Source organism: Hyaena hyaena, unplaced genomic scaffold (genome assembly GCF_003009895.1).
Source record: "Hyaena hyaena isolate Hyena2069 unplaced genomic scaffold, ASM300989v1 scaffold_104, whole genome shotgun sequence".
Taxonomy (NCBI): Eukaryota; Metazoa; Chordata; class Mammalia; order Carnivora; family Hyaenidae; genus Hyaena; species Hyaena hyaena.
This window is the reverse complement of record NW_024080736.1, coordinates 1,536,893-1,557,621: the sequence shown is the minus strand read 5'-3', so window position 1 is coordinate 1,557,621 and position 20,729 is coordinate 1,536,893. Positions and strand designations below refer to the sequence as shown.

The 20,729-nt window shown below is 46.7% G+C and overlaps 1 protein-coding gene across 3 annotated transcripts in view; it reads right to left on the bottom strand.

Moving 5' to 3' along the window:
- PITPNC1 (phosphatidylinositol transfer protein cytoplasmic 1) overlaps positions 1-20,729 on the bottom strand; it is a 263,091-nt gene that overhangs the window by 235,787 nt on the left and 6,575 nt on the right. For 2 of the 3 annotated variants that reach the window (XM_039235923.1, XM_039235926.1), the window contains exon 1: positions 15,560-16,444. The exons of the other annotated variant lie outside the window; for it this stretch is intronic. In XM_039235923.1, the coding sequence (XP_039091854.1) occupies positions 15,560-15,607 (48 nt within the window). In that variant the 5' untranslated portion in view covers positions 15,608-16,444. Of the gene's footprint in view, positions 1-15,559; positions 16,445-20,729 lie in introns of those variants that run through there. 3 annotated transcript variants of the gene reach the window in all.

Genomic DNA, 20,729 nt, shown 5'->3' with positions numbered 1-20,729 from the left:
GACACAGAATCCGAAACAGGCTCCAGGCTCTGAGCTGTCAGCACAGAACCCGACGCAAGGCTTGAACCCATGAACTGTGAGTTGTGACCCGAGCCGAAGTCGGACCCTTAACCGACTGAGCCACCTAGGCGCCCTCAACCAACGTCTTTTTAAAAAAGAAACAACTCCTAGAGAAACATGGATAAAAGGCTGAGCACCTATGTAAATAATGACTAATTTTAAATACACCTGACCCTTTTGAAAATGTTTTTCTTGAAAAGGCTTAAGGGGATTATTCCATTTGGACAACTAATAGCCTAATTACTATTTAAAAAACAAAACAAAACACAACCACCACCACCACCAAGCTCCTTTTCAGCCGGATCTTGGCAAGAAATCTCTAAGTGCACCCCTCTCTGCAGCACCATAAGTCATGCGCTGAAAAACATAATTACACTCAGCTGTGTCCAAGTTTCTGTCAACCACGATCCGAAAGAGGTGAGCTATTAAATCCTGAATCTAAAGGTTTTTTCATTTTGGACACACTGCCTCTTTATGAGCAGTGAAAACGTAATAGTAAAAAAAAAAATGAGCATCCATCATGGCCTTCAACAGAACAGGGTTTGGGTCTCCAGCACGCACAGTACAATCCGTACCCCGATGATTAAATGCAATTCTAGTTATCAAACTCTTCGCACTTTGCGAGGGGAGGATTAAAAAACTACATTTCACATCTTTAAACCTGTCTCACTGAGCAAAAGGACCATTTCACAGCACTTGCTAAGAAGGAAGAAAACCACCTTTATCCACTGCAACACTTTCATGGAGGCTGAAATATTCCCCAGTGATGGTCCGTGTGAGGTGATATCCAGGGTCACATTCGCTCTTCGTGGACACCAGCATCATTGTTACTTTTGAGGAGGACACACTGAGCAGAATGTTTCCAATGGAGGCACTGACCATGGGAACCTCCTATGTCACAGGCCATGCCCAGGGCTCAGAGAGTTACTGATAACCCCTGTCTTCCCAACTACCTGTCAAGACAAGTAGGTGGTTACAAATTAACTTTCTCAAACATCTATCCAGAATGTTCTCTATTTTGTTTAATTGCTAATTGCTAGTTTAACAAGAATGTTGTCTTCTGCGGCTTTGTATTATCAGGTGCATTAGAGGCTAAATATGCCTGTAAGCTGTGTAGGCACATTGGAAAGTGCTTCTGAGACTGGATGGAAACTGAGGACTGGCATCTCATTACATCCCACTCCCTGCTTGGATATTGCAAGACAAGTCCTTGAACATGGCGGGACTACCATCTCATAAAACCTAACAAAATCCAAGTTGTTGGCTAGAGGGTTGGAAACTGTCTGCAGACATCACTAAGAGAATTAACATGAATGAAAATGTTACAAAGGTAATTTTATTTTCTTAAGAGTTGTCTTTTTGGGGCGCCTGGGTGGCTTAGTCGGTTAAGCGTCTGACTTTCCGACTTTCGCTTAGGTCATGATCTCGCAGTTTGTGGGTTCGAGCCCCGCGTCGGGCTCTGTGCTGACTGCCAGCTCGGAGCCTGGAGCCTGTTTCAGTCTGTGACTCCCTCTCTCTCTGACCCTCCCCTGCTCACGCTGTCTCTCTCTCCTAGAAATAAATAAACTATTAAAAAAAAAAAAAAGAGTTGTCTTTTTCAGTAATCTCTCCACGCAAGGTGGGACTCCAGCCTACGACCCCAAGATCAAGAGTCACAGGCTCTATCAAGAGAGCCAGCCAGGCGCCCCCGAAAGTTAATTTCTTAATAAGCCATCATACTGACATATTATTTTTTTCTCCTGCATTAAACATTTACAAAATTTTTTAAAAAGCCACTGTACTTTTTTATTCAGAAAAAGGGTCCAACTAATGTCTATTTCCACCTGGAACAGGAATAAAGCATTATCATTAATAAAATTCTCTGTCTTCTGCTATAACAGAAGAACATTTATCAGTGCCAATCCTGTTTGTTTGAAATGCTTCCAAAATGCACCAGTACTTTTTCCTGCCTTAGTAAGGATTCTGAACAAAATGCCCTTTTTCTGTTAAATGACAATATAGTAGTACTCCTGAATTTAAGTTGCCAAGCACTTTAGTTGTTGCTACAAAGGTAGAGGTCACTGAGTCATTAATGCCACTCAAAGTATGGATAGGAACCCGTTTTGTCATTTTTCTTCCTTGGAAGAAGGCAAAATTCAGGAAAAAATTCTATTTCGTCAAATCCCATTAATTTAAGTTTTATAAGGTTTCGGGAAACAGTGTATGAGTTTAATGATAAAGTAATATAAGCAATGCTTTAAGAAACAAACAAACAGGGGCACCTGAGTGGCTCGGTTGGGTAATCTTACTTTGGCTCAGGGCACGATCTTGCAGTTCATGAGTTCGAGCCCTGTGTGGGGCTCTATGCTGACAGCTAAGAGCCTGGCACCTGCTTCAGATTCTGTGTCTCCCTCTCTCTCTACCCCCCGACCCCCGAAACTCTGTCTCTCTCACTCTCTCTCAAAAATAAATAAACATTAAAAACAATTTTTTAAAATAAACAAACTGACCAGACACCTACAGTAGTAAACATATATGGAAAGAAAGCAGAAAATGCTGATTGTCAGGTGGTGCAGGAAGGTGGCGTGGGTACTTCTTCCTTATTGGGTAGAGAGTTTCAGTTTTGCAAGACACAGAGAGTTCAGTGGCCGGATGGTGGTGCCAGCTGCCCAACAACACAAATGTCCTCAATGCCACTGAACCCAACACTTCAAAAATGGTTAAGATGTCAAATTTTGCATTATAGGTAGTTTACTACAGTTTTTAAACATTATTATTTAAAAAAACTGACCAGAATGTGTGAATCCAACTATGCGTGGTCCCCTTCAAATAGTTCGTTTAAAAAATTTGTTTAATGTTTATTTATTTTTGAAGGAGAGAGAGACCGAGGGTAAGCAGGAGAGGGACAGAGAGAGAGGGAGACACAGAATCCAAAGCAGGCTCCAAGCTCCAAGCTGTCAGCACAAAGCCCAAAGCGGGGCTCGAACCCATGAGCTATGAGATCATGCCCTGAGCTGAAGTCAGTCACTTAACTGACTGAGCCACCCAGGTACCCCTCAAATAGTTCGTTTAAGATTATGTACCTGTTCACTTCAACAGTGCTGACATGGAGCAAAACATCTCTGAATTGCCACTGTGACACTTGGTAGGGGCAGGTTTGTTCGGGTTTTTACACTGTGTTTAACATTTTTGATAATGGTAAATGTCTCTTGAGGATAATTAATTTAGGAAAAAAAACTTGACAGCTCCATTTTTGAAATAATTATCAAGCTAAAAAATCTGAGTCTGTATGAGGTGTGACTCGAAAAGAACAAAAAAAAACAATATTACTTGGTGAGTGTGGGTCATAAACTGCCTCTGGAGGCAGGACTAGTTAAGGGGAGCCGGAAGTTTCCGAGGAGCAGCTAACTCAGCAGGAAGGGTAAATACACAACTTAGAATAGTACGTTTTAATCATTCTCATACCCTCCTGAAATCTTACTTACTTACCTGCCTGTGAAGAGTCTTTTAAGTTTTCAACTAAATTTGCCCCAAACATGGTGTCACTTGTCTGTTCTCGTCATTATCTCCTGAAACTAATTTTGACAAAGTCACCCATTCTCATCAGCGAATGTCCCAGCTGCTGATGTCTATGAAAGCCAAAGGTTTTTACAGCAATTAAAAGGAGTAATTTCCAAAAGTGTAGGGGTGGTTCTCTTTTTAAAGCATGAACTACAAAGGGTGTTTTCAAAAGAACATGATTCATTTATCAAAGTTAAACAGAGGAATGTCACTTTGTTTAATACTTGGGCAAAATGGATCATTCAATGGAACGTATGGACCCCCTCTTAGCATAACTGGATTGGAAGAACTACCTCCCTCCAGTCCTATCCTTTGATAATCCTGAACAAGTTCTTCAATGTTGAAGGTGTGTGTGTGTGTGTGTGTGTGTGTGTGTGTGTGTGTGTGAGAGAGAGAGAGAGAGAGAGAGAGAGAGAGAGAGAAAGAGAGAAAGAGATGAAACTGGATCACCTTCCATCATTCTTTCCAGCTTTCAGATTGTAGGGAAGGCAGAGCTGAGTGGATCAAAGAGCTTGCTTGGGTTTTGCCGTCTGATCAGCCCGGGTGTGGCTATAGGTCCACCACTGACCAGCCGTGCAAGTACCCATGATCCACCTGGAAAGTGGGACGATAATATCTAACTCATAGGACCATTATGAAGACTAAGTAAACCCAAAAGGCACTCATCAAATGCGTAATGTCTCTCTTTGCATGTACAACGTGACTGCTATCAGTCCAAGCCATAAAAACAGAAGCCAAATTTTAAAACACTTTCCCGAAAGAATTTTTCATGGGATGCAATGTTGAGGCATACAACGCTATTTTATTATGTACATAAAAGCAAGATTACTATGAGGCCACAGTCAGCCAAGACCTCGTGACACAGGATACCTACCTAGGTTCTGGATGCTGTGATCAAGAGAGGCAGGGCAAGGAACTTCCACAATTTATGTAAGACACAAAGATGGAGATAGCTCAGATAAGCAGATATCACTGTCCCTATAAACTGTCTATGCAAGTTGGAAACATTTTTGCCAGATAGAGTGATAAGTGAACCTTTGCTATTTTAACAATAAATAAATCCCCCCAACCACACACACATACACAGAGGACAAAAAACAAAACCAATAAATAAATCCCACTATGACAGTTGAAACCATAAAATATGGGAGCACTCTGAGGAATATGAACAATCCAGCAAATAAGATCCAAGGAATGTGAGGTTTTCAACAACTTAATTATATCCAAGTTAATGGGGACTTCTCGTTCCCCAGTTGGTAACTTTTTTTTTAAGATTTTATTTTTAAGTAACCTCTACACCCAATGTGGGGATCAAACTCACAACCCCAGATCTAGTTGTACGTTCCACCGACTGAGCCACCCAGGCACTCTTAAATTTTCTTCCAAATAAATACAGAGATTAGTTATTTTGGGTGTAAAAATACACCAATTCGTGCTTAGAAACACCTGGATCTGGCCTTCATACAGCAAATATAATGTGACTTCAATGGGGGGTGTGTATGTGTGGATGACATGGGGCGGGGACCAGTCTTTGGAGATTAGCTGCTTAGATTAGGTGCTTAAACAACATTATTATAAGCTGTCATCAAATTACATTTGTTGGACCAATCTTACTTCTCTAGGTGATTCATCCTGGGAAAGAAACAACACCCTAAAGATTGTCAGATATAATCCAAAGAAAGTAAAGGATGAGGTTTTTTTTCTTTGCTCAGGAACAAGAAGAATCTAGAAGGTCTTGAAATTTACAAGGAGCACAAAAAGAGACATACAGGAAGTGCAGTCATTAGAAAAACTGGACCAAGAACTTAGCTGCTTGTTTAGATTATGAGTCGACTTCCACTAAAGTCTGAAAAGGAGTTTGAAGAGCAGACCCCTTTTGTCGGAGGGCTGGGAAATGAAAGAATGAGTCACTTTAATACTTGATGTCAAAACTCTTGGTGAGTTCAGGCAGTCTGCCAGAAAGTGGTGTGGGGCGGGGGGGGGGGGGGGGGGGGGGGGGGGGGGGGGGGGGGGGGGGGGGTTCGGTGTGCTAGACTCCTTCCTGTGACACAGGTGAAGTCAATGGCCAAGACCTTCTGCCCTATGCAGTGGGGCATCCTGGGAGATTTGCCCAGACTAGCATTATACGGTCTTGCCATCTTAGACAGGGATTGTTGAGACAGATTTTTGTTTTGATTTTAAGATTTATTTTTAAGTAATCTCCACACCCAACGTGGGGCTCTAACTCACAACTCTTGAGATCAAGAGCCGTATGCTTCACCAACAGAGCCAGCAAGGCACCCCAGACAGATTTTAAATAGTCAGTAAGCCTCCTTTGCGATAAAACCAGTGATGGGAAGTCTTCAGGACATCTGTCTGAGATGAGTAAGGCAGAAGATTCAACCCCCATGTAGAACCATCTCCTCCAGAATGTGTTTTCTAGGATTCACTCGGCTAACACGGTACCTCCCATTCAATGTGCATAGAAAGCAGTGAAATAAGAGGCGCCTGGGTGGCTCAGGTGATTGAGCATCAGGTTCTTGATTTTGGCTCAGGTCATGATCCCAGAGTCGTGGGATCGAGCCCCACATTGGGCTCTGCACTGAGCATGGAGCCTGCCTGAGACTGACAGGCACTTATGTGTGCTCTCTCTCTCTCAAACTAAATAAAATGGGGGGGAAAGTAAAAAAAAAAAAAAAGGGGGGGGGAGGGACAGAGAAATGCACTTGGAGCCATCACCAGAAAGTCCCCAGGTAGTGTTCCATCCATGATGGCCACCAGCCTCTGTCCCCTTGGGATGGGACGGGGGCGTACTCCTGGGGACTGTGAAATCGTCAGTGAAGGTTCCCCAGTAGCCTGCAGTTGGCCTTAAGGCAGCTATTCAAGCTGGACTCCTTCTTTCCTCTAAGTATCAAATTCTGACCTAAATTGCGGTCATTCTGGTCCAAATCCAGCAGATTTTCTGCCCACACTGTTGCAGGAGGGAACAACCTCCTTCGGAAAGCTATCTAAATTCAGGGTAACTAGAGCCATCTCCCTGAGGACAGGGACCACAACTTTTCAGTATACTGATAATTCAAATTCAGCTCCTTCCGTCAGTGGCTCTCTCTCTAAACACACACGTCTATTCTGCTGAGGGGGAAAAAAAACTGTAGCCCCCTCAATTTTTTTTAAAGCCAGTTTTATTGAGGGACGCCTGGGTGGCTCAGTGGGTTAAGTGTCCAACTTTGGCTCAGGTCATGATCTCACAGTTTGTGAGTTACAGCCCCTCATCGGGCTCTGTGCGGACAGCTCAGAGCCCGGATCCTCCTTCGAATTCTGTGTCTCCCTCTCTCTCTGCCCCTCCTGCACTCACACTCTGTCTCTCTCAAAAATAAATAAACATTAAAAAAATTTTTTTAAATGTTTTATTGAGATGTATTTTATATTCCTACTCAATGGTTTTTAACCTAGTTATACAGAGTTCTGCAAGCACCATCATAATCTATTTTAAAATGGCAGCGAAACTTCTCTAGTAGCCTCTGGACCGGAAGTCTTAGGACAGGAATCATGTCTGCCTTGTTTGCTGCTCCATCCCTAGCACCTAGCCTAGCACCTGACACACAGTTAGAGTCCAATAAATATCTGTGATAGGAACACTTTCACGCTACCCAGAACATCTAGTTAGATGCAAGAAATAACTACTTCTCCTCTCCTTCAACAGAAACTCAGTCCAGCTCTTCTCCCGATGGAAGGCAGAAAGGCCCCCCAAGATTCCTGCTCCCTGGTGTGCACACCCTGTTTATCTGTTAATTCCTTCCCCCTTGAATGTGGGTGGGCCTGACCTAATCAGGACAGACTTTTTGAAAAAGAGTCTGAAGGTCAGAGATAACACAACAGAGACATTCAAAGTCACAGCAGATGCTCTCCTCTTGCACTTGAAGGGACAAACTGCCATGTTGAGGAGAGGGCCACATCGCAGGAAATAGCAGGTAGCCTCTAGGAGCTGGCCCCTAGCTCATGGCTGGCAAAAAAAGGCGAGGGAGGGGGAGTGCAGGGGGAGGGGCAAGGGGAGGGTAGATCTTGGTCCTACAAGCATGAGGAACTGCATTCTGTCAATAACCACACAAGCTTTGAAGAGGAAATACAGCCTGCTGTACACCTTAATTGCAACTTTGAGGGACCCTGAATAGAGAATCCAGCCATCCAATCCCCAGACTTCTAGCCTACAGAGGCTGTAGAGTAATAAATGGGTATTGTTTCCAGCCACTGAGTTTGCGAAAATTTGTTACAGAGTAATAGAAACTGAATACACTCCTCCAGAAGTTAGGAGGGAAGCAAGATGATTACATTAACTCCCAGGAAGGAATTGCCTCAAGCTTGGGGGGTGGGTATGACTGAGGAATTTTACAATGAAGATGTTTTTAATATAAAAGAATCTCTAGCTTGCAAACTTTTCAGGTGGTATAAAACCTAAGTGAAAAAAATTTAAACAATGTGAAGGAAGACAATTGGCATCAGCTTTTCTGAAAGGCTCTTGTTTATCCCTGCTTCTTCCCATCGGTTTAATAAGCATTTACTATGTGCTGGACCCGAGGTTTAAGTATTAGAGGTCCCCTGTCCCGTATGGTAGCCACCAGCCACCCATGGCCCTTGAGCAGTGCTAAGTGCCTGGTGGGAACTGAAACGTGCTGCAAGTAGAAAATACACACGGGGTGTCAAAGACGTAGTATGGAAGAAAAGTTAAACTATGTTGTCAGTATCTTCCCATGTGGATTTCAGGCCGAAAGGATGATGGAAATGAATGCCAAACAAGTAAACAAACATATAAGCACAGATTACGATAAATGCTCCGAAAGTAAACAAATAAATACAGAGATAATAATAGGAGAAAGCTATTTTAGATGGAGTGCTCAGAAAAAGACATCTCTAAAGAGGTGACGCTTCCTTCCACTTAGAAACCCACAAGCTTGCTGTCAACTTTCAAGTAGTTTTTAAAAAATGTTTACCTGTTTATTTTGTGAGACCGAAAGAGAGAAAGAGCAGGAAGAGGGGAGGGAAAGAGAGGGAGGGAGAGAGCGAGAATCCCAAGCAGGCTCTGCACCGTCAGCGCAGAGCCCAACAGGGGCTAGATCTTGCAAGCCGTGAGATCATGATCTGAGCCCAAATCAAGAATCGGACGCTCAGGGGCGCCTGGGTGGCTCAGCCGGTTGAGCGTCTGACTTCAGCTCAGGTCCTGATCTCGCGGTTCGTGGGTTCGAGCCCCGCGTCGGGCTCTGTGCTGACTGTCAGCTCAGAGCCTGGAGCCTGTTTCAGATTCTGTGTCTCCCTCTCTCTCTGACCCTCCCTGTTCATGCTGTCTCTCTCTCTCTCTCTCTCTCTCTCTCAGAAATAAATAAAACATTAAAAAATTAAAAAAAAATCAGACGCTCAACCCACTGAGCCACCCAGGCGTCCATCCAGTTTTTATATCTGTAACACACTTGCACTTCCTCTGCCATGAAGCCTACCAAAAAAATAAAAAAGTAAGAAACCTCCACTTGGGAATACCACAAAATTCCCGACTGCCAGCGTGCGACAGGGCGGGCGGGCGGCTGGCAATCTACAATCTGAAATTCTCCTTTTCCTCTCCCAGTGGGCTGAATTTACGAAAGATATATAAAACCTTCCTGACTCCTTGCTACAAATCAGCTGATTTCTATATCTGTCTTTTTCTCCAAACAGGGGCAGAAGTGTTAGCTAGTTTCCAAAAAAGTTTCCCAAGTTACTTGACCATATAAACCTCCAGGCTACAGAAAGCAGGCCAAAGCCCACACAGACCACAGCGGGGTCACCTGCGGCCTCACTCAGGAGGCTAAAGCAACGAACCTTGACGTGCTTTTCCAGTAATCACTGCCCCTGAAAAACACATTTACTGCCTGTCACTGTGCACACACTTTTATATTAAAAAGAAAAGAAGAAGAAGAACTTTGTGAACCCTTTTACCCCTACACGCACTTTCCTAATTGCCATTCTGGGGCAAAGGGTTGGGGAGGCGAGGGGAGGACCTTAAAGAGACTGAGTGTTGAAAATACATTAATTTTCTTAAAACTGCTAAAAAAAAAAAATAGTATTCTCCATTCACCTGAAACAAGAGCTTTTCTGGAATGATGTGCTTTTGAGTATCAGTATTACTCATTTAATCAGACACAGGGTTTTTTAAGTAGATTTTCAAAAGCCTTAGGGACTCACTCGATCCTTTTGTAATGAAAAGCAAAAGTTAATTACCACCTGCTTTTAACTAAGGTTTTGTTAACAATCATGTCCTTTTTTTTTTTTTTTTTTCTTCCCAAGCCCCAGCATCTGTTTCCCCGTGGCAGACACTCGCTCCCAAAGCACAGGGGGAGTCAATTTCACTGACCAGCCAGGAGGACAGCATCTGCTCCTTGTTGTCGGTTCCATTAGTGGTGAAAGGTTTGCACTCAACCATGAACCCGCCCAGGTGCCCCGCCCAATCAGCGAGGGACTTTTCTTTGCAAGGTAGCTGGGCAGCCTGAGCTGGCAAACCACGGCGGTTCTGACTGTGGAACAGGGAAGAGAAGCCACCAAGATGACCCAGAAACCAGACTCATGACCTTGACCTTGGTCCCTCCCAACTAGGCTTAAGAGTCAGGGGGGGAAAAAAAATAAAAGTCAAAATAGCACTTGTTCGGGGCGCCTGGGTGGCTTAGTCGGTTAAGCGTCCGACTTTCGCTTGGGTCATGATCTCGCGGTTCGTGGGTTCGAGCCCCGTGTCGGGCTCTGTGCTGACTGCCAGCTCGGAGCCTCGAGCCTGTTTCAGAGTCTGTGCCTCCCTCTCTCTCTCTGACCCTCCTCTGTTCACTCTGTCTCTCTCTCTCTCTTCCTAGAAATAAATAAAAATATTAAAAAAAAAAATCCTAAGCTTATGATCTCTGATAATCTTTAAAAAACAACTTTTGATTGCCTTTTTGATGACTGACTAGCTTGACAAAGCGGTGCAGTAGNCTCCCTCTCTCTCTGACCCTCCCCTGCTCACGCTGTCTGTCTCTCTCTCCTAGAAATAAATAAAAATATTTTAAAAAATATTTTAAAAAAATAGCACTTGTTCTTAAAAACCTTTTCAAAATTATGTTTGAGGAACCCCGGGAGGAGGTGAGATTAATTCAAGGAGTCTTTGCTCTTTATATTCAGGGTTATCGCTTTGTACAAAAAATATCAATGCCAATATCAAACTTAAACTCTCTTCCCTTAAAGAATTTCTGCTCCAATATCTGCAGATGTATTTCATGAAAATCATTTAACACAGACTTAAGTCGCATTATTGGGCATTTTGGAATCTCCATTTAGGTCATTCCAGAGCCGGCACACCCCAATCCCAAAGCTGTTCTCAGAAATGTGCGCAAGAAAATTCTCCCAGGACCCAGGGGAGCCTGGATAAAGTGCAATGGCTCCTGGCCAGGGCAAAGTACAAAATAATATTCTGTACTTAAAAAGTTGTTTTTCTTTCCTTTCTTTCTCTTTCTTCTCTTCTTGGAGGGGAGGGGAGTGTTTCTATCTTTCATTGTGCAACAAATCCCTAAGGACCACAAATAAATCCCTTAAAGTGCTCACATTAATGTTAATGCAGTCAGAAGAGGAACTGTTAAAACACCAGAGCAAGCAATGAAAACAAAAGGGGTCCTGCCTTAGATAATATTAGGATGTGCTTCGCCCTTAAAGACGCTGATCTTACAGGGAAGATCCTGTCAGGGAAGGGTGACCTCCAAACCACTGCAAGGAGTCCAGGGAAGGTGGCCTTTGGATGCTGGCAGCACCAAGGAAAGAGAAGCTTGTGGGGAAGGGGCCTTGAACTCTGCCATATTCTCCGCTGAGCCACACATCCCAAAGCCATCTCAAATAAATACACAATCTAAGGAAATCTAAGGAAAAACAGTAGACGTGTTATACAGTATCAGCCTCAAATAGAGTCCCCTGGCCATCCTTCTGGTCAGCTGACTAAATGTCCCCTAAGTAGACGCAAGGTCAAGCATCTTCAACCCACCTTCAACTAGAGACTGCCTCAACTGCTCTAGCGTCCCTGCCTCTGTACATGGGCTTAGGGGTAATATTTCCTTCCAACAAGGAAGCTCCCAACAGTAGAACAGCTGTGCACCAAAAATCAGAAGACCTGGGTTCTGGCCCAGACCCTGCCCTTAGCTATGAGATAGGCCTTCTACAACTGGAGTCTTCTCCACGGAATGAAAGGCTCAACTACAGAAGATCTCTAGTAGCCCTTCTAAGCCTAAAATTAAAGACTCTACATCACCAAATGTTCCAAATGAAGACAACGACAACGGTCTCTTTAAAGCCAACTATCAGCCCTCAGGAACCTTTCCTGTTTAGAACTTTCCAGTGGATGGGCATATATATCCAGGGACAACACTGAACATAAATGAGAAAACTATTCCAGTGAAGCCTTCTATTAAAATTAACCCATGAGGGGCGCCTGGGTGGCTCAACCGGTCAAGGATCAGGCTCAGGTCATGATCTCACAGCTTGTGGGTTCGAGCCCTGCTTCGGGCTCTGTGCTGACAGCTCAGAGCCTGGAGCCTGCTTCAGATTCTGGGTCTCTGCCCATTTCTGCCCTGTCTCCACTCATGCTTGCTCTCTTTCTCAAAAATAAACATTAAAGATTTTTTAATTTGGGACACCTGCCTGGGTGGCTCAATTGGTTAAGCATCCGACTTTGACTTAGGTCATGATCTCATGGTCCATGGGTTTGAGCGCTACGTGCTGACATCTGGGAGCCTGAAGCTGCTTCAGATTCTGTGTCTCCCTCTCTCTCTACTCCTCTCCACCTCATGCTCTGTCTCTCTTTCAAAAATAAACAAACATTAAAGATTTTTTTAATTAAAAAATAATAAAATAAAATAAGAGTAACGCATGTGACATTACCTCTTAAAATCCTTTAATCCAAAATGATCTAAAAAAACAAAACACCAACACGCTGATCTAGACTGTGGTTTGATTTTATTTTCTTTATCTCCCAATGCTTTTCCTCTTTCCTGGAACGAGGGAACGTTTTATGAGTTAAAATAAGGTTTAGAGACATAGTAGAATCCAGTACCCTCTACAACAATTCAAAAGATCTTTGATTTTTCATTTAGTTGATAGTGCCAACTTTATTGGTTTTCAAGAAAAGTTTTGTTTTTTTTTCCTTTTTCTGCACTCAACACCAGGGACGAGCAAAGGGCAGCACAAAGAAAAAGAACAGCTCTGGTTGTGGCTTGGCAATTAACTAGCTGTGTGACCCGGCGCACATTACTTAACCTTCCTGACTCCGTTTACTTAACTGCAAAATGTGGATAATTGCACACTAGTTCCACTGGGAGTTAATTTTCGGGGATAACAAGGCCAGGGAAGGAGCATGGGCACAGTGTTGGTTCGGTTCTCTAGCCTACTTCCCGAAATCAGGGGGTCTGCCTCATTTTCAAAAATACGGGCACCGCTAATTAACTATGCTGGTTAGAAACAAATTCCCGAAGTACTGTGTAGACTGAATCAGGCCCAAAGCAAATGAAGTGGTGAAGCAAAAGTTAGGCTTCAGAGAGTCTACCTAAGTTGATATAACTGGCTTCTTTAAAGATAACTGTTAAATTCCTTCCCGGTTAAGGAAAGCAGGACACAGCATGTGGGAGACCGAGTTTACTACCGGTCAGACTCCAGGGATCTAACCTCTGACCAGCTGGGCCTGGTTTCCTCACCCATCATCTGGCCTGGAAAAATCTGAATCCTATCAGTGTGAGATCTCTATCAATCTAAAAACTGTCCTCTAAGTAGAAAGCTACCTTCAAAATAGAACTTTTATAGTAACTGAATCATATGCTAGCCAGAATGAATTATATACATTAAGTAAATTATAATGACACATTATATTGCAAGCGGAGCCTGATTTCATTTGCCAATTAAGAAAGGGCCTCCGCCTGTACCATTCAAATATGATTACTTCACCCTGAAGTGCTGGGTATTTCAGCACCATAAATAAGTAAGCGGGATAAGAGCTGTGTCTGGGCTTTCAGGAAAGCCTGAGAAGAAAACCAACCAGAATAAAGAGAATTAAAAGATTTGGGGGGGGGTGCCTGGGTGTTTCAGTCTGTTGAGCGTCCAATTTCGACTCAAGTCACCATCTCTTAGTTTGTGGGTTCAGGCCCCACATCAGGCTCTGTGCTGACAACTGGGAGCCTGGAGCCTGCTTGAGAGTCTGTGTCTCCCTCTCTTTCCATTCCTCCCCCGCATGTGCACTGGCTCCGGCGCTCGCTCGCTCTCTCTCAAAAACAAACAAACATTTTTAAAAAGTTTGCAGGGAGTTAAGATTCTAGAACTGATTATTTTCATTATCTGCATTTCGGGTTATTTCTCACAGTACCAACATTGCCCCTAACTTCCAAACTCCTACCCATAAAGTCATCAGGAAGAGATGAAGAAGCACTCACACCTCCAGGCAGATCTGCTCCAGCTTCAGCTGCCCGAGGCGGGAACATCTCAACCTTTTCTAGAAATACTCCAGTTAACCAGATTCGCTCATCTGTCTCCCCACCCCCACAGCTGTGTGCTACTCCCTCCCCTTGATTTATACCTTGAAATGCACCCTCAAAATTCTGCCTGTCCACACGGATCCCATCCTTCAATGTTCTCTCCTCAAATGCCACCAGGCAGGATCGCTCCATGCATCATTCCTGTGGGGACTGACCTCTTTCTTTGGTAGTCAGTGTTCTTGGGATATATGTTTTGTCACCTCGGAGCTACTTTGATCTTGCCTTGGACTGTACTTGGCTCTTGCCTGAACACTTGTTCCATATGACAGATGAAGCCTGCCCCTCGGGAGCACAGCCACTTTACCGATTAAATATCCTTGTCTTTCCCAAAGCACCTAGCCCCTTCCACACGGGAGTGGCTCAAATGACACATCTAATAGGTTAAATGCTAATTAAATATAAATACGGTTTGGCTCGCCCGTTCCTTTGGTGTGGCACACCAAAACACACGAGTAAGTTTAAAATTTCCCTGATTGGCTCCACGCTTCCTTGATGTCCCTGGACAGGCGCTAAGCAATTGTAAAATCACCAAAAAGGTAGGGAGGCGACGGGGAAGAGAGGGAAGCCGGGGCCTGAATAAGCCTCACTGAGTCATCATTTCCTGAACGATGGAGCTTGCAGCTTCGGGGGATCTGGGAGATGGAACCCGAGCAGCGGGGCGGAGGACGAGCCGCAGGACCCGGACCCGGGCCGGGCCCGCACCCACGTGCTGGAGCGCCCTCCTGTGGCCGCGCCGCGGTCCCCGCCGCTCCCGGCTCGCCCGCAGACCACGCTCCCCGCCGCGGAAGAAACAAGAGACGCAGAAAGTTTCCGAGCCAGGCGGTTAGCGAAAGGTCGAAGCCAGGTCTGGGAGCCTCGATGCGCGGGCGTGGCGGGAGCGGCGCCCGGGCTGGCGGCGACGGCGCGAAGTCCGGGCCCAGGCGGACTCCCGTGGGGCTCTGAGGTGCCCCCCAGCGGGGTCGAGGCCTCGAGATCCCGAGAGCAAAGGCTTCCCCTGGACCCCCACCCTACAGCAAAGCGCGGGAGGGGAGCCACGACCCACGCTCCCAGGGCCCCCTGGCCCCCAGGCTACCAGAGCGCTCTTCGGGCGCTGGGGTTTGCTTTATTCATTTTCTCAATTGGAGGGAGGGGCGCACCAACTCCGTTTGGTGCATTCGGATCCCCAACAATCAGGATTCTGGGTGCCCCCCAAGAACCCACCTGGAGTCCACCGCCCCACCCAACGCCGCCCTCTGGGGTGACAAGTGGAAACAGCAACCTCCCCCTTCCTCCTCTCCTCCAGCCTCCAGGCTTGGGAGGCGATGCTCCATCAGGGTTTCCCTGCGGCCCGCAGAGGACCCGCCGACCCGGCGGCGGCAGCGGGGTACGCGGCGCCCCGACGCGCGGGGCCCCGAAGCGGGCGAGGCCGGGCCCGGCGCGGCGCTTACCTCGTCCACGGTGAGCGGCATGCAGATCCGGTACTCCTTGAGCAGCATGGTCCTGCCGGCCGCGGGCCCGCGGGGCGGGAGGCGAGGGGCGCCCTCCGAGCAAGGCTGCCGCCCAGGCGCAGGGCAGGGCGCTGGGAGCCCTGCGCTCGGAGCCGGCCGGCGAGGCGGTCCCGGCGGGGCGCTCAGCTGCTGGCTTCCTCCTCTCCGCCCGAGAGCATGTCAAGGCTCGGGTCCGGGTGTTCGGGGCTCCCCCGCCTCCTTCCCCGCCGAGGTCTGTCCTCCCGGGTACGCGGTGTTGCAAAGTCAGGGAGGGATCAGGGCGGGAGGGAGGGAGACCCGCTGGAAACCGCTCAGATCCGCAGCTCCGGGCGGTAGGAGCGGCCGCCGGATCAGGACATGCCCGGTGGCGGGCAAGGGAGAGGGGGGGGAAAAAAAAGATTTCCAAAAATTAAAACGAATGCACAAGTCACCCGCTCGATCAGTCTCCGAGAGCAGACATGAACCTGGCGACCCCCCCTCCCAACCTCCTTCTCCGGCGGGTCTGCCAATGCTAATGTCACCAGGAACACATTGCAGCCGGGGCTGGAGATGCTGACTTTCCAGACAAAGGCTCGATCGGCTCCTCTCCCCGGGCGGTAAACAAGATTTCCTGCTCTTTTAGGGCCGGTCCCGGAGGCGCTCCGGGGCTCTCAGCAGGAGAAAAGGGAAGCTGCCGCCGCCGCCGCTCGGCTCGGTCGGGCTGGGGCCCGGGGTTCCTCCAACCTGGGCTCGCGGCGGCGAGGGGCGGGCGAGAGGAAGCTGGCGCCTTCCGCGCACGTCCCCTCCCCCGAGTCCCTTGCTCGGCTCCCCGAGCGCCGAGCGTGCCCGCGAGTTTGCAGCCGCCGCGCCGCGGCCGGAGCGCCCGCGCGGAGCTGCAGTGTGCCTCGGGCCGGGGAGGCGGGTGCGGGAGGAGCGAGCGCCGGCGAGGCTGACATCAGCAGCGGCCGCGGCGGGGAGGGTAGCCCCATCCGGCCAATGGGGAAATGGCAAAGAATGTGGAGGATTTAAACAAAACAGCATGTCTCTCCCCGGCTCCTGCCAGACGGCAGGGCTGCCCCGGAGCGGAGTCCGGCCGGCGCTGGGGTGGATCGGGAAAGGGGGAGGGGGGGCCCTTCCCTGACTCGTGTAGCCCCTGAGTCTGTTCTCCAGCGTTCCCTGGGTGCCACGGCGCCGTGCCCGGCCACTCTGGGGAGCCTCTGCTTTCCATCCACAAGCGTTGCTTGACCTTCGGAAAAGGTCCTTGCAAATGCCCACCTCGAGGTTTTCACTTGGGTCCAGGGAGCAAGCCCAGTGCTGGAGAGGCGATGGGCTTTGGGAGCCTGAGAACCAACTCTGGCCTGGGTTCCCGGCTGATTTCAGAGGAGGAATCCTGGAAAACTGGGGAGCGCAACGGCGTGGAAGAAAACGAAGCCCAAACAGAAAGCACACGACCAGAAGGGAACGTGAACCGGACATAGCCTTTTACCTCTCCCGGTCCGCGGGGCCGCAAAGAAGAGGCTTTCCGGTCAGCAGTCCTAAGTTCAAAAAGTCACAGTGAAATGTCAATGAAAATGCCTGGCGTGTTGGTATTTCATCCATATTAAACAGATCCCTCGTTTTAACCACAAGAGGCACATTCTTCAGTTACTCAGGAAGCTGCATGTAACTGCTGAAGTCTGTTTTTCATTTGTCTGGTATTTTTAAGCTTGTTTTTCTGAAAAGTTGCTGGATGAAAAAAAAAAATGCATCGTTTGCCTCTGTGCAGAATAGCCAGCAAAGCATCGTCTTTTCTCAGAAGAAATGTCTGTGCTCTGAAGTCCCGCAGCTGCCCACAGAGCTCCGTCCGTGCTGCCAGTGATCTCCATGTTCTAGTATTTAAAATTATGATTAAGAAAAAGGTAACCAGTGCAGCTATGGTGGGCCGTGGCACAAATCATCCCAGATGGCTGGAGGGAATTATAACTGTGCGAATAAGATACAAAGCCTCATAGAAAAACAACACCCTATATCCAGCTTATATTTTAGTGACAACTATTTTTCTAGATAAATGCTTCCCAGAGTTGGCCCCGAAATATTCACAGCAACTAATTAAAGCTAAACCAAATTCCTCGAGGTGGAAAATCTAAATCTGACACCGTAGCGGTGAATAATAACACATCGAAAGCCTGTGATACGGAAGCTCAAGCTGTTTTTCCTTTTTTCCTACTTCTTACTTGAAAACAAGTGTAGCGGCTTCGCGTCTGGTACCCAAGGCTCTTCCCAGAGGCAGCTAAGCAATGTGCAGGCTAGCCACACAGACACTCACACACAGGACATCAGAATGGGTGGGTCTATTCCGAGCTTCCCAGACGTTTCCTGACATTGATTCTGCAACTGTGTTTTTTTTTTTACTCAAGTAATATTATGGTTGAGGAACAACCTCCCCTCATGTCCCAAACTGCAAATTACGCTCTATATGCTTTCTTCTTTCCTGCCTCGGGTAAGCTGCCTGAACTTCTTTGCATTCGGTCCATCTGCATGCCTGGTCACATTAATCCTGTTCAGGCACTGCACTAATCCTGCCACCTTCAAAACCTCTTGGTGACTCTCTGTGGCCTACTGAGCCCATTAACATTCCTTGGCAGGAAGATCCAGGCTCAGAGTCTACCTTTCCCCTGTCCTTCTGCAGCCAAGGGAGACAAATCTGTTGGCCTGGGAAGGCATCTGCTTTACCTTGACCCTTCTGCCCTGTCACTGACTTCACAGAGAATCCCTGCCCCCATTCCTTCCCCCATGACACCATTTTTCAGCAATCTGTTTTTGGGAATGACTCTGACGGCAGTGTGTCGGATGGGATAAAACAGAAGGGTACCAGAGGCAGGGGGTTATTGCGTTATTAGAATCCTCTAGGAGAACTACAGGGAGGATCTGAACTAGCACAGGAAGAAAAGAAGGTGAATGTTTAAAGACTCGTAAGGCCTTGGGGATGAATCTGTTTTCACTACAACAGTGCTTGGGGGAGGGGAGGGCAAAGGGAGAGCTTATTCATTCATAATCCGATCACACAAAGGGAGGAGAGCACCATCTACTGGTTAGATACATTGTTCAAAGTGTTTTAAGTCCTTTAAGTCAGCCAGAGTCTAGCAAGAACTCTGTTTCTTTTCAACCAGTGGAATCCCCAATATTTGCTGTCAAAGGGCTGTGAAGGTGTTGCTTTTGTCATTAGGAGTAGAAGTGATGAGGGGCGCCTGGGTGGCTCAGTGGTTTGAACGTCCGTCTGACTCTTGATTTCAGCTCAGGTCATGATCTCATAATTCGTGGGTTTGAGCCCCATGTGGGGCTCTGTGCTGACAGCCTGTTCCGAATTCTGTGTGTGTGGGGTGTGTGTGTGTGTGTGTGTGTGTGTGTGTGTGTCCCTCTCCCACCTGCATGTTTTCTCTCTCTCTCTTAAAATAAATAAGCTTTTAAAAAAAGGAATAGTAGTGAGGATGGATTAATAACTGTACAATCAGTTACTGATTATCACATATTAAGAAATGGGATGAGGCACAAAGCAGAAAGAGGAACAAAGAGTAAAGTTCAGGGAGGAATGCATGAGCAGAAGGAAAAGGGTATTAGCCTATACAAGTCTGTGACAGCATGACAGCATATATTCTCAGATAAGTGACAAGCTGTGTAGGCGCGGGGTTGTCAGAAGGCACGATGGGGGAGGTGGACATCAAATCCAATCGTCTAAGGAGCTTTTTTAATCCACTGTCTTTGCCTGGATTCTGATTATGGGCATCCTCCCCCCCTGACACACACACACACTGAAACCTTTCTCAGTCCGTGTGAAAAAAAAAATAGGACCCATCCTGTGAGTTGCATCTGAAAGAAGAATGTAGCAAAAGTCTTTGTGACCACTCAAATCAGGTTTTATTCCTTGAATATTGCTGGTACTACTGAAGTAAAATATGATAGTTCTTTCCGGTTTCCTCTTTTCTACGCTCCGTATCTAAGTTCTGTGGGTTTGTCAAAGCCCCGTTTCCTCTACAGAACCATTTCAGACAACTCTTTTTACCTTATCTGAACACTTATCGGGACTATACATTTTTGGTTCCTGTTTGTGTGCAAGTGTGGCCTTTGTACACAAAGTGCCACGTACCTGCTGAAGTGTCTCACCGGTTTTCCAACTGCCCGAAATGATTTTAAGCTTCCAGAGGATACAGACCATATCCTCTCTGGATCATCTGGAAAATATTTCCTGGTAAGTGTAGGCACCCAACAAACATCTATTAGATGTGTGTAGATATGAGTTCAGGGTTCTTGACCTCAGAGCTACTGACACTTGGTGCCAGGTTAATTCTTTCTTGTGATAGTCGCTGTAGGATGCTCAGCAGCATACCTGGCCTCCACCCACTAAGTACAAGTAGCATCCACCCCCCCACACACACATACTGCCATATATGGGGGTGCATCTGGAAGAGCAAGTCTTGCAGCGGAGGCCCACTATGGAACCACCGTATCTGTGTAACATTCATTAATTTTATTGAAATGTTTAGCTTCTCCAGGAAGACGCTTCCAGAGAGACTGACTTTCAACTTGTCAAAACCAGGGCTAGGGAGAGAAGGATAAAACTGTTCATCACAGTAAAATAAAGATGTACCTTCTCATTCCCATGCTCCCCCTCACATTACCAAAGTAGCTCTTGATAAAGGGCTTGACTTTAAACTTGATCACTTGGTTAAGATCGTGTCTGCCCATTTTTTCCACCATGAAATTACTTTTTTTCCCTTTCCTTGCTCTGTTCTTTGGAAGTCATTAAATCCAGCCCACAATCAAGGGAGGGGGAATTAAGCCTGTGTATTTACATATATAATGTGAAGTTCTGTGCGATTTGTCTCTTCTCCTTCATTTATTTATTCATTCAAATTACTTACTTATATTTATTTTATACTTTGAGTAACAACTCAATACTATGTGAGTTTCCTTGCTCACATCGTTCCAGCCACGGACACTGGTAGCTCTCGGGGCTCAAACCCATGAACCAACCTTAAAACCACAACCGGAGCCAAAATCAAGAGTCTGACGCTTAACCGACTGAGCCACCCTGTCGCCCCATGTGCATGTTTTAAATACCTGTGTGTCTGACCTTGTTAGGAAATAAACAAATGTTAAATTCATTCTTAACACA